The 26,995-nt window shown below is 39.5% G+C and overlaps 1 protein-coding gene across 1 annotated transcript in view; it reads right to left on the bottom strand.

The window, feature by feature from the left end:
- NAIP (NLR family apoptosis inhibitory protein) overlaps positions 1 to 26,115 on the bottom strand; it is a gene marked incomplete at its 5' end in the record, with an annotated part of 33,749 nt that extends 7,634 nt beyond the window's left edge. Inside the window, 10 exons of the mRNA XM_082650540.1 lie at positions 265 to 432; positions 4,652 to 6,760; positions 6,870 to 6,924; positions 8,127 to 8,208; positions 14,295 to 14,394; positions 16,242 to 16,361; positions 18,134 to 18,185; positions 19,287 to 19,368; positions 23,708 to 23,807; positions 25,545 to 26,115. Of these exons, the coding sequence (XP_082506666.1) occupies positions 265 to 432; positions 4,652 to 6,760; positions 6,870 to 6,924; positions 8,127 to 8,208; positions 14,295 to 14,394; positions 16,242 to 16,361; positions 18,134 to 18,185; positions 19,287 to 19,368; positions 23,708 to 23,807; positions 25,545 to 26,115 (3,439 nt within the window). The remainder of the gene's footprint in view (positions 1 to 264; positions 433 to 4,651; positions 6,761 to 6,869; positions 6,925 to 8,126; positions 8,209 to 14,294; positions 14,395 to 16,241; positions 16,362 to 18,133; positions 18,186 to 19,286; positions 19,369 to 23,707; positions 23,808 to 25,544) is intronic.
- Between the last annotated feature and the right edge of the window lie 880 nt (positions 26,116 to 26,995).

Here is a 26,995-nt window from a genome sequence, read left to right as displayed (position 1 = left end):
TAATAGTATTTACCTTGTAGAATGGGTATGAAGGTTAAATGAGTTAAGATTTATAAAGTGCTTAGAACAATTCCTACCATGTAGTAACAGCTCAATAATTACAAATAGCTGTCATTTTTTAATGACAACAAGTGCTATTCCAACAATTTACCTTGGATACAGGCTACACCCTCAGATCCACAGAAGCTTTAACTTAAATAAATTATTGGCCAAGTAGGTTTTCCAAGTGATACAAAAACAAGTAAATCAAAGTGCCACACTTACCTAGTTTGGAAGGACCGTATTCAGCTAAAATTTGGATCAATAATTTCTCCATATGGTGGAGATTTAGGAATTCTTCAGGAATGACTGAAAAAACATCTCGTTTATCATCCAGATTCACAGACAGTTCTTTCAAGCACAAGAACTTGTCCAAACTAAGAAAGAGTTGATCTAGAAAGTAGCACACAGTTTCCCATTATTAATCTAAAGAGTTCCAAATGCAAAATTTCAAACTGTCATTTGATTCATCGAACTATTTTCATATTTCAAACGAAAACCTTTCACATACCATAAGACTTCCTTTTTTAGAAAGCACATATATGAAGATAATGCTTTCTGCAGCATTTACTGATTATGTCAACTAAAAAAAATATATGTACAACCTAAAAGTTTTGAGTTATGTTTTATTCAGTGGACATTCTTAGGACTTCAAGTCCAGGAGGCAGCATCTCAAGTAATCCTGAGAAAACTGCTCCAAGGAGGTGAGGCGGGGAGCTAGGATATATCGGAGTTTTGCAACAAAGGCAGGTAGTCAGAACAAAAGATTACTGTTAATAAAAGAAAACTAGATATCTCAGGTTAAGGAATTTAGCACTTTTCTATGTATGGGAAGATGCAAGAGTCTGGGGTCACTAAAATCATTCTTTTGATATGCACCTCAGCTATCTGGGGCCAGTATCCTGTGTTTTCACATCCTGAGTTTCTTCAAGCTGCACCCTTTGGGGTGGCTGCAGTCTGATGACTGCTAGATGGCAGGTATTTTGTTTCCTTCCTGAGTTTCCTCCGGGCTCACTATCAGGGGTGGCTGCAATTGCTGATAGCTACAACATCCTTTGTTTACTGATATGGCAGGCAATATTTTACTTCTCATCTACTATATGAGAAGCTCTGTACTACACTCTGGATTCACAAAGACATCTCAGCAAATGGGGCTGGGACAACTGAATTTCTCCATGCAAAGAAGTTGGACCCTTACCTCCCACCACCATATACAGAATTGGCTCAAAATGAATCAACAACCTAAATATAAGAGCTAAAACCATACAACTCTTAGAAGAAAACAAATAAATCTTCATAACCTTGGATTTGAGAATAGATTCTTAGATATGCTACCAAGAGCACTAGCACAAAAGAAAAACAGACAAATTGGACTTCACTGAAATTTGAAACTTTACAGATTGAAGTACATTATTGAGACAGTGAAAAGGGCAATCTATCGGAGAAAATATTTTAAAACCAAGTGTCCAATAAAGATTTAATTACACAAAGAACTCCTATAACTCAAAACAAAAAGACAACACAATTTTAAAAATGGACAAAGGAACAAACAACCCAATCACAAAATGGGCAGGAGACCTAAAGGGACATTTCTCCAAAGAAGACATACAGATGGCTAACAAGCACATAGGATGCTCAACATTGCTAATTATTAGAGAAATGCAAATCAAAACTACGAGGTATCACCTGACAATGGTCAAAATGGCTATCATCAAAAAGTCTACAAATAGGGACTTCCCTGGTGGCGCAATGGTTAAGACTCCGCCTGCCAATGCAGGGGACACGGGTTCGAGCCTTGGTCCGGGAAGATCCCACATGCCACAGAGCAACTAAGCCCGTGCACCACAACTACTGAGCCTGTGCTCTAGAGCCCACGAGCCACAACTACTGAACCTGCGAGCCAGAACTACTGAAGCCCACACACCTAGAGCCTGTGCCCTGCAACAAGAGAAGCCACTGCAACGAGAAGACCACGCACCGCAATGAAGAGCAGCCTGCGCGCAGCAATGAAGACCCAACGCAGCCAAAAATAAATAAATAAATAAAATTTTTTACAAGTCTCCAAAAATAAATGGTGGAGAGTATGTGGAAAAGGGAAACCCTACTACACTGTTGGTGGGAATGTAAACTGGTGCAGCCACTATGGAAAACGGTAAAGAGGTTCTTTAAAAAAACTAAAAAATAGGGACTTCCCTGGTGGCGCAGTGGTTAAGAATCCGCCTGTCAATGCAGGGGGCACGGGTTCAATCCCTGGTCCAGGAAGATCCCACATGCCGTGGAGCAACTAAGCCCATGCACCACAACTACTGAGCCTGCACTCTAGAGCCCGTGAGCCACAACTGCTGAGCCCACATGCCACAACTACTGAAGCCCGCGCTCCTAGATTCCATGCTCCACAAGAGAAGCCACCACAATGAGAGGCCCGCATACTGCAACTAGAGAAAGGCTGCACACAGCAATGAAGACCCAACGCAGCCAAAAAAAAAAAAACTAAACTAAAAATAGAGTTACCATATAATCCAGCGATCCCACTCCTGGGCATGTATCAGGAGAAAACCATGGTTTGAAAGGGTACATGCACCACAGTGTTCACAGCAGTACTATTTACAATAGCCAAGACATGGAAGCAACCTAAATGTCCATCAACAGATGACTAGATAAAGAGGATGTGATGCACACACACAACGGAATATTAGCCATAAAAAAGAATGAAACAATGCCATTTGCAGCTACATGGATGGACCTAGAGATTATCATACTAAATGAAGTAAGTCAGACAGAAAGACAAATATCATATGATATCACTTCTATGTGGAATCTAAAAAAGTGATACAGATGAACTTATTTACAAAACAGAAATAGACTCACAGACATAGAAAAAAAACTTATGGTTACCAAAGGGGAAAGGGGAGGGAGGGAGGGATAAATTAGAAGTTTGAGATTAACAGATACAGACTACTATGTATAAAATAAACAAGGACCTACAGTATAGCACAGGGAACTATATTCAATATCTCGTAATGATCTATAGTGGAAAAGAATCTGAAAAAGTTTATACACACACACACACACACACACACACAATCTGAATCACTTTGCTGTATACCAGAAACTAACACAAAATTGTAAATAAACTACACTTCAATTTTTTTAAATGGGCAAAAGGATTTAATAGACTGTCTCCAAAAAACACACACTAACAGCCAATAAGCACATGAAAAGATGCTCAACAGCATTAGTCATTATGAAAATGCAAATCAAAACCAACGTGAGATACAATTTCACACCTATTAGGATGTCTCTGATTTAAAAAAAACAAAAAAGCATTGAGGATGTGAAGAAACTGGAGCCCTTGTACATTGCTTGTAGGAATGTAAAATGCTGCAGCCAGCGTGGAAAACAGTTTGGAGTTTCCTTGAAAATTAAAATAGAATTACTATCATTAATAGCCAATAATTCCACTTCCGGGTATATATCCAAAAGAATTGAAAATAGGGTCTCCAAGTAATATTTGTGCACCCATGTTCATGGCAACTTTAGCCAGAATAAACAGTGCAAGTGTCCATCAACAGATGAATTGATTAATAAAATGTGATATATACATACAATGAAATATTATTCAGCTATAAAAGTAGTGAAGTTCTGACGCATACCACAACACGGATGAACCTTAAAAACGTGAAAGAAGCCAGACACAAAAGGACAAGATATTGTATGGATTCACTTATGTGAAACAGAATAGACAAATTCATAGAGACATCAGCATCTGGGGAGAAGAAGGCGGTATCGTTTAATAGGTACAGAGTTTGGGATGATGGAAAGGTTCTGGAAGTGGATAGTGGTGATGGTTGCACAACACTGTAATTGTACTTAATGCCACTGAATTGTATACTGAAAAATGATTTTAAGGTTTCATGTATGTTTTACCATGATAAATATTTGAAAAAACAAAATTTTTCTAAATTTGATGATAAATATCAACCCACAGATCCAAAAAAAATGTTCAGTGACCCTCAAGTAAGATAGATACAAAGCAAAGCACACCTAGGCATTTAACAAACTGCTGAAAATCAAACCCATACTAGCAACAATCCGAAAATGAAAAAATTTAAATACCATTTACAGGAGTATCAAAAATACAAGTACCTAGGAATAAATTTAATGAAAGATGATAAAGTCTATACTGAAAACTCTCAAACACTGCTTAGACAAGTGAAAAGAGACACAAATAACTGGGAGACACTACTTCCCACTTGTTTATTTCCCAGAGTACAAGCCCTTTCTTCCATGAAGCAGGTGGGGTGAGGGTAATTCTCAAGCATCATTTACATATAGATCATTCTTTGACTAATAACAAGTCATTTGTTTATTAAGAGACCTCATTAGTCATTGTATTATTTTTATCAGAGTTTGAAAGCCATTCTGTTATTTGGAAGCCTTTCACTAATTCATATTACTGACAGAAATAAGTTAGTAAAGATTTATTTTATATCTGTTCAATCAGCAAGGATTTATGGTCTCACACTTTCAAAAGTTTTCATCCACCTAAAACTAAGAGTGAGAAGATAAGAGTACACATCCTAACAGTCATCTAAAACAGATGCAGGTTTACCTTGTAGATGGGTTGTCTTTGAGACTTCAAGAGATTCTAGGGAAGGCAGAGTGAGAAGCAATTCCTGTTCTACTGCACTCAGCTCAGATTGGCTTACGGAGCACTTGGTGAACGAGGCCTTATACTGGTCAAGAGCTGGGCTGATGCTTTCAATAAAACCCGTGCTCCTGGTCAAGTGGAGTTCAATGTGCTGTGAAGCTGAGAAAACTTTCGTTAGAAACCTTAGCATCTCCTGATCCACAGCATCAGTACCAGTCACATGAACTTCCAGAAGGGGAATCTTGTACTGCTTTGGAGAAAGGTTCCAGTAGCCAGTGCTGATATCTGCTGGTGCCTTGAGTTGCATGTTCAGAAAACTGTTCACGGTTTCCTCTTTTTCAACTAAATTCTGCTTCCATTCACTCTCAAGTTCAAAGGCAGAAGCATAGTCCTGATCTATGGTTGGTGCCTGGGATTTGTCGAAAATTTTTTCCAGTAATGAAAAATCTGTTTTGCGTAAGCTATTTCCTCTTATGGAGACCTGGACTCTCCCCAACAATAACAGGCTTTCTGGGTGGTCAAAAAAATACTGTAACTTAAGTACACTCAAAGACAGGGTTCTCCCTTGAAGGAACTGCAAAATGAATGGAGAACAGGCAGCAACACTGTTGCTTCGATAAGCAGTTTTTACAGCCAGAGCCAGTAAATGTTTTGAAACCAGTGAAAGGTAATTTTCTGGAGAGTGTTGCCACAACAACCGGAGACACTGCATTTGCTCTGAAATCTCTGGATGATGCTTCAGGTAGTCATCATTTTCAGATATATTCTCCAGTGTCTCTTGATTATCCACCAAAAGAAGCAATTGGGATACAATTGTTGGCCCTGCCTTTGTTGAAGAGTGGCAAGAGACATAGTTCAAAAAATTTGCATAGGGACCTATAGCCATCATGGCTGAGTTAATTTGTTTCAAATAATGAAGTCCCAAATCTTGATCCTCTTGCCTATCTGAATCCAGGAGTTCAGTCAGCCTCATCCCAGCAAGAAATTCTTGGAATGAAGCATTCAAAAACTGATAGACTGGCCTCAGTCTCTGGGCTGTGAATTTGCTCATCAGGTACATGGCTAGATCTTCATCTTCACCAATCCCTACTTCTAGGAGATCATCATCACTAAACTCAAAGCAAGATGAAAAAAAACCTTTCAAGGCCAGCTCACCACAGGAGGACACAGTTGCTTTGAGAAGGTCAGCTGCAGTTTTGTGCCTTAAGAAAAGGCATTCTATATAGGACTTGAAAACAGCCACATCATCAAAGGACTGACAAAAAGGATACCGAAGCCAATTAGCACAGACTGCTGCTACGAAGAAGGGAGTTTTCTGAATTCCCAGCCATGTTTCATTAATTCTAAAGTCAACCATAAACTTTCGCAGACGGGTCAAATCATCTGGAAAGAGCTTCCGTAATATATAGAGGGTATTACAGAAGGGAAACGCTTTGATCTCTAGAATTGTATCTAGGTGTCGGCGGATGTCCTTAGCCCTGTTTGTATGGACAGCAATCAATAAGCAGGTCCTTGACAAATGGTTTCTTTGAATCATCCTCTCTATGCTTTGAGGGATTGAGCACATCTCTTTGTAGTCATCCAAAAGGAATAACACCTGGTTCTTTAACTGCTGGATGATGTTCCACAGGCCCATTTCAGTAACAGATCCTTCTGTCTCTAGGAGTTGGTCACAAATGACATTGGCCAGCCCCTGGTCCAGTCTGGTAGAGCCAAGAGAGACGTAGAAAACCAACTGGAACCTGTGTAACAAGGGACAGCATCCTGATGCCCATAGAAGAGCTACTGTCTTCAGGAGGACCGTCTTTCCACTACCAGCTTCACCCTCCACACACATGACGGAGTTCAAGTTAGCAAAGACCTCAGGCAACACCACAGGCTCCTGCACAGTATTGGTGATGTGTTTTGAAGCAAGGGACAGATCACAATTCAGCAGCTGATCGGTGGCTAGACAGGAAGAGACCTCAAGCAAAGACATGTGGCAGAAAGGGGCACTGGTGTAGGCTTTTCTCAGGCGCTCACTCAGACTTTTTGCCTCCTGAAGCCACTGGGCTTCACCATGGGCCACCTCTGTGGAGAAAAGCAAGGAGGCACAGTTATAAATACTTTTTTAAAATCCCCTATGTAGAAATATATGTACACATTCATCTAATCCCATGTGCTACTTCCAGATCCTTACCTGGCACTGCAGAACTCACTGCTGACTCTTCAAGATTGCTTTCACTTGTAGTTTCCTTTGAAAAGAAAATCCTCTATTAAATCAGCATTTGTATAAGAGGGTGGGGCTTTGAATTACAATTAGGGACCAGACATTTTCTAAACCCAACCCATCCTCAAGTATTTACGCCAGTTGCAGGGAGGAGTGCTACAAATATGAAACAATAAGTGATCTGCAAACACACGCAAGCGTGTGCTCCTGGGTGATATCCAAACAGTGCATTCCATGGGTGACTTGAGCTGTGATTACTGTCCAGATGATTAGAATCACAGTGTCTAGAGCAAGATGGACCCTCCAGAAATCATTAGGTGCAACTTCTGATCTTAGTTATCAACAGTTTTTTAAATATTACATACCTGGGATATAGGAAGGTTATGTTTCTTCCTTTAAAAATAAGCTATTTAAGGGGTTCCCCTGGTGGTCCAGTGGGTAAGACTCCAGCTTCTGGTGCAGGGGGCCCGGGTTCCATCCCTGGTTGGGGAACTAGATCCTGTATGCATGCTGCAACTAAGAGTCCACATGCCACAACTATGAGCCTCCATGCCACAACTAAAAGATCCCACAGGCCACAACTAAGATCCGGCACAGACATAATAAATAAAAAATAAATAAATATTTTTTAAAAATAAGCTAGTTAAGGGAGGTGGGGGGATGAGCAAAGATGAATCAAGTGAACGACAAATTACCTTGTTTTCTTTTTGGGGGATGACGAACATAATACACCTAACATACAGCCTCAAATAAGGGGTGTGTGTGTATTAAACTGGCAGTGGCTAATCTCCTAGAGAACTATGTAGAATTTCTCAGTTTAAAAAGGGGTCAACCTATTAATCTGTATTTTTGATTTGGTTGGTTGGTTGCTGTTGTAAAAGAAACAAATCTTCCCAGCTTTGAGAAAAGCCAACTACCAAGTCAGACCTTACTGTCCTCCAAATGATGATCACAGATGGAATCCAGGTAGCCTGGATGCTAATCAACTTTTAGGTCCAAACGAGTCTGGGCCTCACAGTAGAAGGGATTGACTCTACATTTCATGAAACTAGGTATTATGTTTTGTTTATTGTAGCATCCCCATCTGCAACTGGCGCATGATTGGTGCTTAACAGATATTTGTAGAATTCATTTATTTATTTTTTTAATGATGAGCAGTTCCTGTTCAAAAACAGTTTTTAATCACATGATCACACACTCTGAAAATAAACAAGGTGGCGTTCATACCGTTAAGTCAGAAAGTTCACCATGGCTCTGAAGGTCTGGAATCACTTCTGCAGAGCACTTCATATTGTGGAGAAACTGACAACTAAGCACAAAAGTTAAAAGTTATAAAAATAATTGTATGGGACTTCCCTGGTGGCGCAGTGTTTAAGAATCTACCTGCCGATGCAGGGGACACGGGTTTGAGCCCTGGTCCGGGAAGATCCCACATGCTGAGGAGCAACTAAGCCCATGCCCCACAACTACTGAGCCTGTGAGCCCTAGAGCCCATGAGCCACAACTACTGAGCCCACATGCCACAACTACTGAAACCCGTGCACCTAAAGCCCGTGCTCCGCAACAAGAGAAGCCACCGCAATGAGAAGCCTGCACGCAGCAACGAAGATCCAACGCAGCCAAAAATAAAGTAATTAATTAATTTTTAAAAATAGTTGTATGCAATTAAGCATTTGCATTAGGTTTTCAAAAACACTGTGAGAGTTTTACTGGCAAAAATTAAGTATAAAATTAACATTTCCAGTGATTCTGTCAGTGTCTTTATCAAACAAGACATGTAGACTATAAATCTCAGCAGTAGAGATATAAATGGTTCATAAAGTAGTGGTGGGGATAACCAGCCAATTTGGTGGAATGGGAGCATATTTAACACTCATCCATGAGACCAACTAAAATGAACCTAAAGGAAAAAAAAAATAGAGAAGACAACTCTATCTATGGATTCTGGAATAATGACAACAAAAAGGACATTAGTAGAAAAAATGGTGAAATATGTATAACATCTGGAGTTGATAGCAATGTACCAGTGTTGGTTTTTTAATATTAATAAATGTACCAGGATAATATAAGGTGTTAGTATTAGAGGAAACTGGGTGTGGGAATATAGGAACTCTCTGTATTATCTTTTCACCTTTTCTCTAAGTCGAAAAGTTTTTCCAAATAAAAAGTTTATTTTAGAAAAAAACTCCATCAATATGAAGACTAAAGAATGGCCACAAACATACTCTCTAAAAACAATTTGCTAGACATCATGAAACTGGAACATAAAATACCATCTAAATTCAGGTTATGATGTCTGCCTGAAGAACCAAGGAAGAAAATTCTAAAGAGCTCTACCCACAATCATTAACTTGGATAGATGAGAACTATAAATGTCAGTAGGTAAATGATAAAACTAGAAACAATTATCTTGGTTTATTTTTATGCTGCTGAATTACAGGAAAGCAGGCGATAAAGCAAGAGGACACATCATTTTTATTTTCCTACTTGAAGATGAGCCCAGGAATAGAAGGGTAGCTACAGGAAGATAGCTAGTAGGACTTCAAATGCTTCTGTCCAAGGTCACTATGCAGATAGACCCATCAAGGAAAAGGACTCTGAAGGAAGGTAACATACAAGCATTTTCATACAAGTAAAGCCAAGCAGACCAGCACTACAAGAAAAGTTAAAGGAAGTTCTTCAGTTAAAAGGAAAATGATAACAGATGCAAACTTGGTTCTACCCAAAGGAATGAAGTGTGCCAGGGATGGTAACTCAATGGGTAAACAAGAAATACATTTTTTCTCTTTTTAAAATGTATTTAAAAGATAATTTTTAGAGCAAAGATATAATACTATATTGTGAGATTTAGAATATATGTGATGTAAAAATGTATGAAAACAAAATCGCAAACAATAGGAGGGGGAAAATAGAAGTATACTGTTATATGGTTTATACATTATATGTCAACTGTGATAATATTATTTGAACATGACTGTGATATGTTAAACATGCATTATGATTCTAGAGCAGGTACTAAAAAGATAAAGATGTACATCTAAAAAGCCAACAATAGAGATAAAATGGAACACTAAAAAATACTCAAATGCAAGTCAGGAAAAGAAGAAGAAACAAAGAGCAGATGGGATAAATAGAAACAAATAGCAAAATAGTAGATTTAAATCCAACCATATTAATAATTATATTAAATGTAAATGTTCTAAACACTCCCATTAGAAAGCAGATATTGGGGAATTTGTTGGGGGTCCAGTGGTTAAGACTCTGAGCTCTCACGGCCAGGGGCCCAGGTTAGATCCCTGGTCAGGGAACTAAGATCCCACGAGCTGACAATATGGCCAAAAAAACTCAAACAAACAAACAACAACAACAAAAGAGAAAGAAGATATTGTCAGACTGTTAAAAAAAAGCAAGACCCAACTATGTTGCCTACAAGAAACTCACTTTAAATATAAAGTCATAGATTAAAAGTAAAATGATTTCGGGAATTCCATGGTAGTCCAGTGGTTAGGACTTGATGCTCTCTGGGTTCAATCCCTGGTCGGGGAACTAAGATCCCTCAAGCCACGCAGCGTGGCCAAAAAAAAAAAGTAGAATGATTTCAAAAAAGGTAGTGTCATGTAAAAACTATACAAAAGCTGGAGTGGCTACATATATTAATATCAGATAAAGACTTAAGAATAAGGAGTACTATGAGAGATAAAGAGAGACATTTCATATACTCGCTGAATATGAAAGAGGAAAGGGCAAAGAATAGCCAAGATATGGTCCTGAAGAAAAAGAGCAAGGAAACTGTATGGGAAAATATGAAAATATGCTCAACATTATTAGTAATTAGATTGACAAAAATTAAAATTTGGGCAATACTAAATTAGTGAGGAAGCAGACAGAATGGAAACATCTATGCTAGTGAGAATATAAATCAGTACAACCACTTCAAAAAAAGTTTTGCATAATCTAATAAAGTTGAGTATGTGCAAACCCTATTACTCTGCAATTCCATGGTTGGTTATGCATCCTGGAGAAACACATGTGAGCACTGGGAATTATGTACAAGAGGGTTCATAGTGGCATTATTTGAATTGCAACACTCTGTAAAACAACCCAGATGTTGAATCTAGAATAGAATGGATAAATTACATATTCATAAAACAATATACTATATAGCAATGAGAACAAGTGAACTGCAACTCTATACATAATTATGAATGAGTCTCAAAAACTTTGTGTAAAGTTTGAGTAAAATAAGTCAGTCATCACAGAAGAACCATGCAGTATGCTTCCATTTATTTGAACTTCAAGAATAAGCAAAGTTAAATGTGTTTAATAATACACATGTAGTTGGTGAAACCATTAGGAGAAGAAGGAACAATTAACCCAAATTTCAGGATCATGTTTACCTCTGAATTGGAGGGACAAGGATATAATCAGAATCGGGAAGGAGGGCACACAGTAGCATTCTAAGGACTTGATAATATTCAATTTCTTAACTTTAGTGCTGGGTTCATTTGTTTCTTTGTTAATTGTCCTTTAAATCATACATAAACATTTTAGGTACTCCTTTAAATGCATCCTAGTTTGTGATTTTAAAAAAGAGGCAGGGGCTTCCCTGGTGGCGCAGTGGTTGAGAGTCCGCCTGCTGATGCAGGGGACGCGGGTTCGTGCCCCGGTCCGGGAAGATCCCACATGGCGCGGAGCGGCTGGGCTCGTGAGCCATGGCTACTGAGCCTGTGTCCGGAGCCTGTGCTCCGCAACGGGAGAGGCCACAACAGTGAGAGGCCTGCATACCGCAAAAAAAAAAAAAAAAAGAGGCAGAAGGGGCTTCCCTGGTGGCACAGTGGTTGGGAGTCCGCCTGCCGATGCAGGGGACACGGGTTCGTGCCCCGGTCCGGGAGGATCCCACATGCCGCGGAGCGGCTGGGACCGTGAGCCATGGCCGCTGAGCCTGTGTATCCGGAGCCTGTGGTCCGCAACGGGAGAGGCCACAACAGTGAGAGGCCCACGTACAGCCAAAAAAAAAGAAAAAAAAGAGGCAGAAGATTTGAGCCTCACATGGAGCACCAAAAAACAAAAACAACAACAACAAAAACCACAAAACAAACAAACAAAAAAGGCAGAGGAAAAATAAAAATGCCACACAAAAAGGGAGTTGATAGAGTCCAGGAGAGGTTCTAAATAAAATTAGACTGCATCCTAGCTTATTTTTCCAAGAATTAAGAAGAATATCCCCACTGTTTAAAAATTTACAAAATATTAAATCCAAATAAGAAAGAAAAAAACACAACTACTTCTGTCAAAACACCTTCAAAACTGTATCCTCTTTAGAATCTTAGAATTAGGTGGAAGTATTTAAGACCTGTTTATATTAATATTTATTTCTGGAAGAGCACTTACTAATTACAAAGTGAAAACAAAAAAATGTTCTCTTACAGTTGAACATTTTTGAAGAGTTTGGTGAGTGAAAAATAAGCCAAAAAAAAAAAAAAAGGTTAAAGAGCTACAGAAAATAAATATTAAAAAGTAGCCATTTATTCCTGAAATTTTAGAACACTGGAAACAAACAGAAAATCCTAAATGCATCCAGGATGGAAAAAGTAGTTTGCAATGAAAGGATTAAGAATCAGAAAGACATGGAATTTCAACAGCAGTATTGGAAGCTATTAGAAAATATAGCAATGCCTGTTCAACTTAGAATGACTTCCAACCTGGAACTCTACACCTAGCTAAACTACCAAATGAGTGTGAGAAAATATATACAAATATTCAGATATATGCATTAAATGGAAGCTAAAAACATGTATCGCTTCTGCAATCTTTCCCAGGGAACTGTGGAGGAGTGTTCCAAAGTGAATGAATAGAGTCAAGTAAGTCAGAAAGAGAAAAACAAGTATCATGTATTAACACATATATGTGGAATCCAGAAAAATGGTATAGATGATTTTATTTGCAAAGCAGAAAAAGACATAGAGAACAACTGTATGGATACCAAGGGCGAATGGGGGTGGTGGGAGGAATTGGGGGATTGGGATTGACACACATACACTATTGACACTATGTACAAAATAGGTAACTAATGAGAACATACTGTGTAGCACAAGGAACTCTAATGCACTGTGGTGACCTAAATGGGAAGGAAATCCAAAAAAGGGGAGATATATATATATATATATATCTGATTCATTTTGCTGTACAGCAGAAACTAACACAATATTGTAAAGCAACTATACTCTAATAAAAATTAATTAAAAAAATAAAAAGACATAATCCAATTCCACAATTAAACAAAACAAAACAACAACACAGTGAGTGAATAAACCAAGAAGAGGGTGACAGTAGATCCAGGAAACAGGAGCTACAACACAGGAGAAAGGCAATAGGAATCCCTAGGATGACCGTGAAGAACGATCTCAGGATCCTAGGGTGACTACAGGACAAATAGTTCATATTGAAGCAGGTCAGAGACTTCACAATAGACTCCTTTAAGAAAATGAAAATGGTGCGCTATCTTACAAGTTTGAATGACCGGACAGCAAGTTTTAAACATTTGGGAGAATTTGAAGATGAACTGGTACTAAATACATTTTAAAACTAAGAAAATGCGTATATTTTTTAAAAAGGAAAATAACAAGTGTTGGCGAGGAGATGGAGAAACTGAAATACATACATATATATCCATATACACATATATCTCAGCCATAAAAAAGAATGAAGTACCGATACATTCTACAAGATGGATGAACCTCAAAACATGGTGCTAAGTGAAGTCAAATACAAAAGATCATATTACATGCTTCCATTTACATGAAATATCCAGAACAGTAAGTCTATAGAGACAGAAAGCTGACTGGTAGCTCTAAGGAGCTAGGGTGCACTGGGGAGATAGGGAATGACTGCTTAATGGGTACAGAGTTCTCTTTTGGGATAATGAAAATGTTTTGGAATTAGACAGCAGGGGGTGGTTGCATAACATTGTGCATGTACTAAATGCCACTGGACTGTACACTTTAAAATAGTTTATGTGTGAATTTCACCTCAAAAACCAAAAAACTAAGCAAACATACTAATAAGACAATTGTTACTTACTACAAAAATTGGAAGTGGTACAGGGAGGGAAGGTAAATTATTTATTACTAGGCTCTGCCTTTATGAAGTCATGCTAATGTAAACATGTAATGTGAAAATAATGATTGAACCAAAACTGTGCTGTGACTATAGTGAGAGGAAGGCTAGATGGGAAAGGGGTCATGAAAGCAAGGGCATGAAAGAGAGAAAGACTCATCCTTCATCGTAAGAATCAGAGAGGTGGGCAAAGACTTAATCAGAATATAAAATGAGGGGAAAATTGCTAAAGTATCAATACATCCAGATTCATAGACACTAAACATTCATTCTACTCACTTGGGAAAATATTTGGTGTGTTCTTCTAATGGGTCATCACCTTCCTCAAACTTATACAAATATCCTCCACAGGAAAAACACTGGACGAAGTCGCTTTTACCTAGAAGTAAGGAAATTTGATCAGTGCCACTGGCCAGTGTATTTGTCGAGTGACACACATAATAACTACCAGGCCTTTATTAGCAAAACCCTACTTGCACTTTCATTCAGATTTTGTGACAAAGTCACAAATCGGGTCACCAGTGAGGAAATATTCTATTTAGGGCTCTTCTCTCACCAATGGGGTCATGAACAAGTAACATTCAATGTTCCTATGTACCACGCACTGATTAACACCCTCTCCCTGTCCCCTCCTCATTCTATGGAGCAAGAGATTTGCAAATCAGAATGTGGAATTGAAGTTCCATGAAGGAAGAGATTTTTTCCTGTTTTGCTCCCTAATGAATCTCATGGACCTAGAAGAGTGCCTAGGACTTACTAGGCACTCAGTAAGTTATTTATTTAATGAATAAATCAGAAAGAAAATATTTGGAGCTCAGGAAAATATATATGATCAAATATAGCAACTCTCATGTAAGTAAGTTCGTGAAGAAGCAAATGCCTCTTACTACATTATTGCTAGGTTTATTCCACTAGAAGTAGGATCAAGTCTTCATGTGAGACTCTATTTCTTTGGAAGGAAATTAGCATTTGGATCTACCAAAAGATTGAACTAGAAATGGAGCATCCATCATCTTCCTTCTCTTCTTGGACTCCTGTAGGCATCGTAAAGCCAGAGCAGAGGAAAACCTCCCTTTGTGTCTGGTTAAAAATAGGAGGTCCTAGAGCTTGCAAGACCCCAAAAGGGTGAGATGCCTAGGATTTGTGGGGAGAGGAGGAGGTTCAAAAGGAAGAGGGTGAGGACACTGGACAGAGGGTCCTAGAGGAAGGCTGGCAAGAGGAAGACAGAATGGAGAGAGCAGGAAGAAAGGGTGGAACACCGCCTTTCCAAATGCTTAAGCCTGTGAGGCATTAAGATTTTTTGTACCAGTGGAACATGTCAGTTCGAGTGAACACTACATTCCCCTACTTTGTACTGCTCTGTGGTATTCTTGACTTGATCCCTCTGTAAAAGGTCCACATGGACCTCCACTGTAACTTAGCATGTGTGTTTGGTCTGAAGAAGGCCAGCAAGGTTCCCAGGAAGGACACAATATCCTTTCACCTTATTGTACCTCAGGCAGAGGTTTAGCTGAGGGGAACCTGCCCGCTCTTTGTGCATTACAGAGTGGAACTCCCTGATGACCAGCAGCTCAAGAGAGAATACTATGAACCGATGGAAGATTCTACATGCTTAGGAATCATTAAAAGCAATTTCCTTACTTTCTCTTCCAAGGAGTGTGTGGCAAAAACTGCTATCCACACTCCTAGTTATCTCTCATTCTTCCATAGTAACAGAAACCCCAATTTTCAGCTGGGCACATTGCTACCCAGAAAAAAATTAAACGTCCCAGCTCCTCTTATAGGTAAGTATGGCCATCTGACACAGAAAGGAAAAGGAATATATAAGGAATAATGAGGGAATTCCCTGGTGGTCCAGTGGGTAAGACTCGGCGCTCCCAATGCAGGGGCCCGGGTTCAATCCCTGGTACGGGAACTAGATCCCACACGCATGCCACAACTAAGAGTTCACATGCCACAACTAATAAGTCCACATGCCGCAACTAGGAGCCCACCTGCTGTAACTAAAAAGAAAGATCCCGCACACCACAATGAAGATCCCATGCGCTGCAACTAAGACCCAGCACAGCCTAAATAAATAAATAAATATTTTTTTTAAAAGAAAAAGGAATAATGAAAAGAAGTAGGGATTGTTGAGCTTAGTTAAATACGAGCCCAGGATCATGAAGTGTATGTGGGGTTTAAATGGGCAGCAAGGCAAGAGCCTGGGGCAAACTGCTGACTCACCCATGTAGAAAAAACCTGCTTTGGCCAGAGCTGCAGCTCCCACAGGGGATGCCTGGGGCCAGTTCTTGAAAGAGTCCAGTCGGAGTTCTTCATTAGCAAAGATGCTGCCATTGCAACACACTTGAATAAAAAGCGTATGGTGAGACCAGCAAGCTTTGATATTGCAAGTATCAGTGTTTGAATTATCCTTTCATATTTACAGACAGAATAATATGTTTGGCATTTGCTTCAATATAATTGAAGGAGGGGATTAAAAAAGAAGAAACAGGCAAGGCCAGACTGACCACATGTTGAAGCAGAGTGGTAGATGCATGGTGGGGATTTACTATTGTCTTATTTCTATATAGATTTAAATTTTTTTATAATAAAATATTTTCTAATTATCTTTTCACCATATAGCATCAGGATAAAGCAAGAAAAAGCTAGAGGAGCTTCCCTTCCACCCCAAGTTAGTATCAGATTTGAGAAAGGCAAATTTTCCTTGCAGCTCCCTTAAGAGCAGGCACATTTGTTTCTTGCCCTTTGGGTATCCACTCTATGCAGTGGTTTCTATTAGACTTTCCACACTGGGCTGGCCCTGGGGTTTGGCTCCTGTCTTCTGCACCCTTTGAAGATCTGAAAACCAACTTATGTTTATTAAATATGTTAATAAAATTAGATACTGCAAAATCCCTTAAGATGAAAGCTTGCTTCATTATTCCACTTAGCCGCAGGATTCCTGCTGTCACTTGAGTTTTAACTGGAATATGACTTAATGTACTGGAAAAACCTCAGTCTTTTCCTCCTGTGTGTCTCCTTTACTCTCACACTACCATCACATTCACGATACTTTTGATACAAGGTGTATGGGGGTTTTCTTCCAGTAAACAATTCTCTGCAACACCAGCCGGGTGTCCTACAATTTAACTCTGTTCCAACACTGTCTACTTAGTAGTGTCAGATCCTACAGGTTAAAGGCTCAATCCCATAACACTGTTCCTACCCCATTTCATTTGTTAGAGTGGATCACAGAACTCAGAGAAACACTTATGTTTGTTTAGTAAAGGATATAATCAAGGGTACAGATGAACAGCCAGATGAACTGGCTAGTAGAGTGAGATCTGGGAGCTTCTATCCTCATGGAGTTGGAATGTGTCACATTCCCAGTGTGGATGTGTTCACATAGCTGAAGGCTCCTGGAAACCTGTACTACTGGGATTTTTATGGAGGCTTCCTCACACAGGCATGATCGATCATTAACTCCATTTATACCCCTCTTCCTGCTCTGAAGAATAGGGGGTGGGGCTGAAAATTCAAACTTCTAATCATGGCTTGCTCTTTCCAGTGACCAGCTCCCATCCAGAAGCCATCCAGGAGCTCACCCAGAATCACCTCATTGGAAACCAAAGACGCTCCCAGTGTTCTTATCACGTAGGAGTTTACAAGGTTTTAGGAGCCCTGTGTCAGGGACAGCGTCAAAGATCCAATATTAGAACAAGAGATGCACCTCGTGATGTTATCACTTAGGAAATTACATGGATTTTAGGAGCTCTCTGCCAGGAACTAGGGGCAGAGACCAATATTTATTTTCTATTATTTCACATTTAATTTCTTAACAGACACTGATCCATTTAAGAATGTTTTCAAAACCATTTTATCCAGAAACCTTAATTGTTTTAAAGGAAATTCAGTCAAGGACCCAACCCTGACATATTTCCCTATGCTCATTTATGTTAAAAAACTAAGTCAATCCAGGAGACCAGAAACTCTAATGAAATGTTTTAAAAAATTACTATGGCACCATAAAATGAGGAGGAAAATGGAGGGGTTAAAAAAAAAAATTAGGCTGAAAAAGAAAAAGCAAAAGAAGAAATAAACAAGCAAAGCTTTTTGAAATACGTCTGAATCTTTACCTGAAGCCATAGGTAAATCTCTCCTGACCCAGGAATTCACAAAATGTTCTCCCTGGAGAAAATTAAAACTCAAGTTATCCTACAAACGACTATGTATAAAACAAATAAGCTACAAGTATCTAATGTACAGCACAGGGAACATATTCAATATTTTATAGTAATTATAAATGGAGTATAACCTTTAAAAATTGTGAATCATTGTGTTGTACACCTGAAACAAATATCGTGCATCAATACCTCAATTTTAAAAAATTCAAGTTATCGACTTGGAGCATACAACTATCTATGAATAAAAATTAAAAGAACTCCCTCCTCCAACCCTGCCCCCAAATGAAGTTTCATTGGATTGAGTGTCAGTGTTGTTAGAGAATTATTCCTTTAATTAGTATTTCTATTAATGTTGTAATTTTTTATGCAGCGTAAAGGGAAGAAAAAAATACTGTGAATGTTTATTTATACTCAACAGGAAGCCGTCTCCGGGTCGGTTTTTCCAGAGATCCAACTCAAAAGCTAAGTTACAACAAGATATCACAGAGGTCCTTTGACTAATGAGAAGTATGAGATATAGGAAGGAAACTGGATTCAGAAGGGTGGTTAGGTATTGAGTAACTGATTCTTCTCTGAAAACTACACCCAGATTGCTAACTGAAGAAACACTCCTCCCCCACTTTCAGGCCATGTTTTCTGCAGGGTTCTCATCTGAGTCGTGTTAGCCAATAAATTCGCTCTTTTTGCATAAGCAATTTAAGCTGGGTTTTCCCATCACCTGTCACTAGGGAAGCCTTCACGATAGAGCATAAAGTAACGAGCTATGAGGCCCACTGTGGGTAGTGTGCAGTGGTCTGAATGTCTTATGCGGGCACTCAGATGGGGGTGGCCAAGGGAAGCTAGGGGAGGTGACCTCAGTCAAAGAGGGTAAGACTACCAGGAAGGCAGACAGACCGATCAAAAGGCAGCCTTGAAAAAAAATTCTAAGGGCTCTAGTTGACCAAGTGAACATGCTTTTCTTCAATCTGCCCAATGGGAGGTAGGAGAATGAAATAAGGGAAGAAAGAAGGAGAGCCCATGACAAAAGAGTGATGCCGCCCCCTTCTCATTCAGATAATAGGTACTCAAAAGCCAACTTGAGAAAAAATGTGCTGTTGTAAATTACCGTGACGCCAACAAATCCCTTGTAGCTTTGAATGTACCGGGTAATTTCCTCTGAGGATTTCTTACTTTGAAGAAATTCACATCTATAATTAATAAACAGAATTAAAATTTACCCTGATACTGTAATAGAGATGTCCTGTATCTTTATATAACTGCAGTGACACAATGGACATTTGTTAAAACTTACTGCATTGTGTGCTTTAAATTGCTCAATTTTATTTTACTTTGATAAAACTGTCAAAAAATTTACCCCAAAACTTATGACAATTATCATTATTCTCATATAATTATTATTTCCATTAACAACATGTGTAATAATTTAAAACTAAATCTTCAGATTATCTTCTCTCTTGAAACAAAATATAATTCAATCAAAGAGACAGATTTACAGTAATATATAGACTGGAGGGGGTTTTCTTTGTTAAATTAAACTATGGTGACTATATCTAGTTCCTGTGGTTAAATAAAAGTTACTGGCAGCAAGGATAACAAACAATAATAAATTTCATCCACTGAAAAACATATATCACTACTCTGTAAAAAAAATACAATGGAAATTAATAAATTGAATTTTTTAAAAAGAGTATATGGAATACATTTTGAAAACACATTCCTGGGCTTCCCTGGTGGTGCAGTGGTTGAGAATCTGCCTGCTAATGCAGGGGAGTAGGGGACACAGGTTCGAGCCCTGGTCTGGGAGGATCCCACATGCCACGGAGCAACTAGGCCCGTGAGCCACAACTACTGAGCCTGCGTGTCTGGAGCATGTGCTCCGCAACAAGAGAGGCTGCGATAGTGAGAGGCCTGCGCGCCGCGATGAAGAGTGGCCCCGGCTTGCCACAACTAGAGAAAGCCCTCGCACAGAAACGAAGACCCAACACGGCAAAAATAAATAAATAAATTTAAAAAAACAAAATAAAACATTCCTTTCCACAAAACAGAAGCAATTTTTTTTTTTTTTTTTTTTTTTGCGGTACGCGGGCCTCTCACTGTTGTGGCCTCTCCCGTTGCCGAGCACAGGCTCCGGAGGCGCAGGCTCAGTGGCCATGGCTCACAGGCCCAGCCGCTCCGCAGCATGTGGGATCTTCCTGGACCGGGACACGAACCCGTGTCCCCTGCATCGGCAGGCAGACTCTCAACCACTGCACCACCAGGGAAGCCCCAGAAGCAATTTTTAAGTTAACTTTAAAAAAATCTCTCATTCAAATTTAAGGTTGCTTTCTAGTGATTTTATAGTAACATGAGGGCTGAGAGTCAGGAGGCCAGAATGTTAGTCCCAGTTCTGCCACTAACGGGAAGTGATCAATCTTGCCACTGTTCTCTTATACAGACATGAGAAAGTGAACTCCACTAGGTGAGTCATATATTGTTCTAGGGCCACCACTCTGGGTAGCTAAGGTCCCCAAGTTTTAGATGTACAGATCCTTCCGAGGAGTGCCCCACACCTGTACGCAACCCAAATTCGTACACAATCCGCATAGCACATGACGGACAGGGCCCTCCCCACATGCTTAGTGTGGATTGAGAAGGTGCTCGATAGACACTACTTCTTTAAAAAAAGACAACAAAGGGCTTCCCTGGTGGCGCAGTGGTTAAGAATCCGCCTACCAATGCAGGGGACACGGGTTCGAGCCCTGATCCGCGAAGATCCCACATGCCGTGGAGCAACTAAGCCCGGAAGCCACGACTACTGAGCCCATGTGCCACAACTACTAAAGCCTGTGCTCTAGAGCCCGCGAGCTACAACTAATGAGTCTGTGCTCTAGAGCCCGTGCTCCGCAGCAAGAGAAGTCACTGCAATGAGAAGCCCGTGCACTGCAACAAAGACCCAACACAGCCAAAAATAAAATAAATAACAAATAAATTACAAATATATATATAATGTTTAAAAAAATACAATAAAGATCAGCTTATTTTATTGATTTACAATTATTTAGTACACTGAGTACTACGTTTTAATGAGTAGGAGTAGACTCAGACATTGTGTCCATAGTTTATAAAAGCAGCAAACAAAGCCAAAATTGATGCCCAAACTGCTAAGGTTAGAGCACAACCAACAAGAAACCGGGGAATTCTTAGTTCTAATTCCAGCTCTGAAATGTAGTGGTTAAGCATATGCTCATGACGACAAATAGGTGGAAGGTCAAATGGTCATGGAATACACAGGAGTTTTTACAAGGCATTTGCGCCATATACTTTACTCATCACCCTTATAACAACCCTACAAGCTGTGGATTATCATTTTCATTTTTACACACGAGACTCAGAGGGTCAGTAATGGGGGTCACAAGTGGCCGGCTCTGTGTATCTGCGAGCCTCTGCACTCTGCCCTGCCCTTTGTATTGATAGCAGCAGACCTTAGCTCCTTCCACCTCTGGAGCTGAGTGCTGGACTCACATCTTCTCCCTATGCTTCTCACCTTTCCCTCAGTCCTACGTCAGAGAAGGTGGACCAGGGCCACCCAAGACAGGATGTGCAACTCTTGTTGGTGTTAGACCATCACATGATGGTTGATGTGAATGGTGCTGCTGGGAGTTGTCCAGTGTATAACCCAGTGACACTAAGCATTGTGGCCATGAGACTAAGTGAAGCTGTCGAGGCTACAGCTACGACAGGTGCCCAAGAGCCAGGGCTGATATTCACTCGGTACACACCCATGTGGTTCACTGCCAACACTCAGTATGACTGGCTGGGTGTCTATTCTTGACTGGTCAAGGAACCAGAATGACATTCAAAGTATTTAACCATCTGGCTTCCTGTATCCCTATAACTGTCTCATCTGCTTGTCAGGAAGAGCTCCCCTCCCTTTCCAATCTCCCTCTCCATCTCTCTCTCTTCCCCTCTTCCTTCTCTCCTTTGTTCCCTTCCTCCCTCCCACCCCCTCACTTTCTTTTCAACCATAAAAGAAATACACATTTGTTTCCCAGAATTTCAACAAGATAGAAGTGAACAAAGTAAAATATGAAAATCCCTCTCCACCTCATCTCCTGACAAACCCAAACCTCAAGAGTTCGATTGTTTGGTCTGTATATTTTCTTAACTTTTTCTATATATATTTCAAACAAGTCCATATATAGGCTGAATGGTTTTAAAGGCTTATACTACACATTATTTTGCATGCTGCTTTTTTCACTTAACATATCAGACATACTTCCATTTTTGTGAGCATGGCTGTCCATGTGAAAGATGACTTATTGTAGGTCTGGTTGGACCTACGATCCAACCAGAAACTTCTTTGCATGTGGTAGGTGTATGACAAATATGTTAAAGAAATAAACTATGAGCCGAAGCACACTGCTAGATCCAATTATTAGATTATAGGAAATACAGGAAGTAGAGAAGCATGTTAAATGACACCACAGAAACATTCAGCCAAACACAGAGTGTAGGCAATTTTACAGGACAGACTACGTGGCTCCTTTCATGAGTAAGTGACAAGAAAAAGTCAGGGAGGAGGAAATCTGTAAATTAAAAATCTTGAGATATATCAACTAAATGTCATGTATGGACCTTGTTGGGATCCTGATTCAAATCAACCAATGGCAAAGAGAAAGTGAGGTGGGGGGATGTGGACATTTGAACACTGTCTCAGGTATTTGATGTTATTGAGGAATTACTGTTAATCCTCTTTAGAAGACAGAATGATACTGTGGTTATGTTTCTTTAAAATATTTTTATATTTTAGAGTTATATACTAAAATACCAACAAGTGACATTATATGATGTCTGGGATTTGCTTTAAAATAATTTGGTTATTTTTATTTCTGGGGAAGGAGTGGGTGAGAGATGGATAACATATGATTTGGCCATGTGTCAATAAGTGTTCTCTCTACTTGTATATGAAATTTTCCAAAATGAAAGTTTTAAAAATTCTTAAGGGAATGAATCTGTATTTGGTAGATACAGAGCCATGTAGAAAATACTAGTAAACACAACATTAGAAATAATTTTTAAAAGCACTTCATTTTCTAAGCAGAGAACTCAAGACCATTGTAATAATCAAAACTCTTACTGAATTTTTGAAATACAATGTTTTCATTTGGTATATATTCAGCAGTGCATGAAACCATTTGTAATAATGTTTTAAACATTGTCTTACTTTCCAACTTCCTTTATGTACCATTTTACATCATCCCTATGCAAATTATTCCTGTTTATTAAGGCAGATCCTGAAACTTATACTTGGCAAAACATATCTTAGTATTTTGGATAATAAAACAGTAAGAAACTATTTTGAAATTATATAATTAAAAATTTTCACGATATCATCAGGGCTTTCTTGCTTGAATAAATCCTGGAGTGTTCCAACTTAGGAGAGAGAAAGATCAAAACTGAAGGTTCTACTCTGGGAAGGTGACTCTTGCCTTTAGTTTTGTTTTGTCTTAAAAAAAAATTACAAGCAAAAAATATTTATCTACTTACTTGGGGAACCACTTGGCATGTTCCTTCCAGGGGTCATCATCATCTTCCCAATTTCCTAAACAGCCACCACAGGAAAAGCACTGTACAGTGTCACGTTTACCTGCATATGAAGGAAGACACTTAGATTGCCCGGCAACAGCACCATGAAATGGTCCAGAAGGGGTGTCTCCAGAAGTTGACTGCTCTGTGCATGAATGAGACACGCTCCATCCCATCTGCCCACTCACACTCTCATCTGGCTGAATCCTCATCCACAGCCCCACTGCCCTAAGTGACCATTTCCGAAGCCTGGGACCCCACCTCTCAGATGAGGCACACACAGAACTCTAAGCTGTTGGACTCAGTATGCTCACTGAAGTAGTGGGGAAGCAGAGGAATCCCCTGCACTCATGAAGTAAAGCGCGGTTAGAAGACCTAAGCTGTAGCTTTGCTATGAAATTTCAGTGGAAACTTAGGCACATATCTTTTTTTTTTCTTCACATTTGACATTTGTATTTGACAAGTATATTTTTCTTTTCTGACAACTGTTTTTAGGGGAACTACAAAGGGATCAACACACTAGCTTTCAAAACTAAGAAGAAAACTTACTTGAGGTTTAAGGCATTTTGAGATGTAAATGGTACACAAACTGGTAGGCAAATTACAATCAAACTACAGACTCCAACTTTTTTGAACATGACAGAAAGATCCGTTTTTTCTGCTTTTTACTCTGCTTCAGTCTCTATGTCAATTAGGACATTAACTGTAACATCTTGAAGAAATAAGTGATAAGCACACTGTGACATCTGGGGAATTCTATACCAGAAATCTCTTAAATTTTCTTCTTGGGTCCAACTTGGGTAACACCATCAAGGTGAATTTCTTCAGCTTCTGCTATTAGTTAATTAACAAGAGTAACAATTAACATTTGATATATCCAACATACACTGTGTGCCAAGCACTATGCAGTGTACCTGAGATGAACTGAAATATTTTGTCTCTTTTTTTTTTAACTTTTTATTGTATATTGGAGTACAGCCGATTAACAATGTTTGATAGTTTCAGGTGCACAGTAAAGCTACTCAGCCATACATATGCATGTATCCTTTGTCCCCCAAACTCCCCTCCCATCCAGCCTGCCACATAACATCGAGCAGAGTTCCCTGTGCTACACAGTAGGTCCATGTTGGTTATCCTTAGGCACATTTCTTAAACTCTTTGAGCCTCAATGAAGTCAACTGTGAAATGGGGGGAAAGGGCAAGGTTGTCAGATTAGTATTATCGCTTAATCCATGCCTAGCATCAAGTAGGTACTCAGTAAATGATAGCTGTTTTTGTTATCACAATTCTCACTCAGAGCCGTCATAACATTTATGGCGTGGCTAGGATAATTCAAACAAAGTATCATTTTCTGAAATGCAACTTGCCCTGTATGTTAGAGTTAGCTTTAAGGTTAAAACAAAAACAAAAACAAAAACCCTACAATAATGCTGCAATTAAAAGAATCAAAGAAAGATCATTTCAGAGCAGCAAAAGGAGGATGGGTGAGAAGGAGACTGGGGTCAGGCTGACCTCACAGCTTATTTTCAGGGCCTTAGAAATCCAGTCAAGTATTGTCTAAGGTCCAAAGTTTTAGTAAAAGTCACTATCTTATTTTTTATATATTTTTGGTAAATTGACATGTACTACACATAAAATAAAGCTAAAGTCAAATTACTGAAGTTGAATTTTAATAAAAGAGACCTTATACCTAATATAACACATTGACCAAGTGAGGAAAGATTTACAATATTGCAACTGAAACATGGAACCTAAACTTAATTCCAGCAAAATATTTCAGAAAATGACTTCAAACTACCTGTAAAGACAAAGCCAGCAGCTGAGAGCTCCCTTGGGGCTGTCCCTTGGGCATAAAATGGCCATTTCTGGTAGGACTTGAGTCTGGCCTTCTCTTCTTGGTATCTTGCTTTGTCGTCCCTCCTCAACTTGTTCTCTGGATTCTTTACTCTTATATCATATTTGGCAATGTTACCAACATCTTTGCCCAAAAGGAACTCACAATCTGGATGGAACTTCTTATGGTCTTCCATGGGGTGTCTCTGGAGGCTGGTACCAAAGAGGATTAAGCTACAGCAGAAGCACTGAACCCCAGATTTTATGTCAGTGAAATAAAACCCAGCCGCTGCCATCTCCTGGGGTGTCCATGCACTGTAGTCGTCATAGGTCACAAAAGTCTTTAACCTTTTTGCTTCACTACGCATTTGAGAATTAAAGCCTTTTTGCATTTTTTCTCGTTCTTTCTGCTCCTCTTTTTCTATTTCCTTTACATATTGAAGCATATCTATGCCTAGAAGACCAGACAGCTCCGGGAGCAAAGCATAATCAAACTGGGAAATCCTCTCGTCAGGGGCTTTCTCCTGGGCGGCCATTTTCTGAAAAGGGGAAGAAAATGTTCGTGAACATCGCCACCTGGTTTACTAGTCCTGAGGTTTGTTTCAACCCTTTATTCTTTCTGTTTTTTCTTCTGAATAACACTGATCTTCTGCTCATCCTTTAGCCCAATTCAGAGCAAATATGCAAGTAGGTCTGTGACAGCAGACCTTTATCCTGCCCTCAACAGTAAGGTCACCTATGGAGTCCAAACAGTTGGAGGCCCCCTTATCAGAGCCTCAATTGTCACTTAAGTTAAAGGCATAAAATAGGGGATACCCATATCATCATATAACAACTTCAAAGATGTGTGCTTGCATTCTCAACATTTCAAGAATCAACAAGGTATTCCACTTAATACCTATAGGTGGAGTTGAATATTTCCACTCTACCAGCTTTGCTCTATGTGCCCCGCCTTAATCCAGCTCAGCTGATTTAGAATTTGCCCATCTACCCACATTTCTGCAACAGTTGCAGCTAATTGAAGATCTTGATTAAGCCCAAGCATGCCCTTCATTTGGCAGTACCTAATGCAAGGAAAAGAGCTCCTTTGTCACTAATATGTTCAGTACATTTCAGCAATGGTTCCTCAGGAAGCTCTATCGGTCCACAAGGTTACTTGGCTTTTTGACTGAAGAGCTCCTTCATTTCAGTTGTCTCTTCATGCCCTCTCCCATAGAGTCCCTTTAGTGGATATCAGATGAGGGTCACATTCCAAACAAAAGAAATATCTGCCCAATTCTCCCTCTGGTATCATGTTCCTTCCCTTTACAGAAGGAACCGGCCAAAGCTTGGTGGACTTGGCAGCCTAGGGCTCTTTCTTAGTACTTTCATTTTTGCCAAAACAGCCCAAACCATGAAAAGTGGGAAAGAGATTTA

Source organism: Grampus griseus, assembly GCF_964374135.1.
Source record: "Grampus griseus genome assembly, chromosome: 3".
Taxonomy (NCBI): Eukaryota; Metazoa; Chordata; class Mammalia; order Artiodactyla; family Delphinidae; genus Grampus; species Grampus griseus.
Note: the sequence above shows the minus strand (reverse complement) of the source record. Positions and strands in the feature narration are given on the sequence as shown.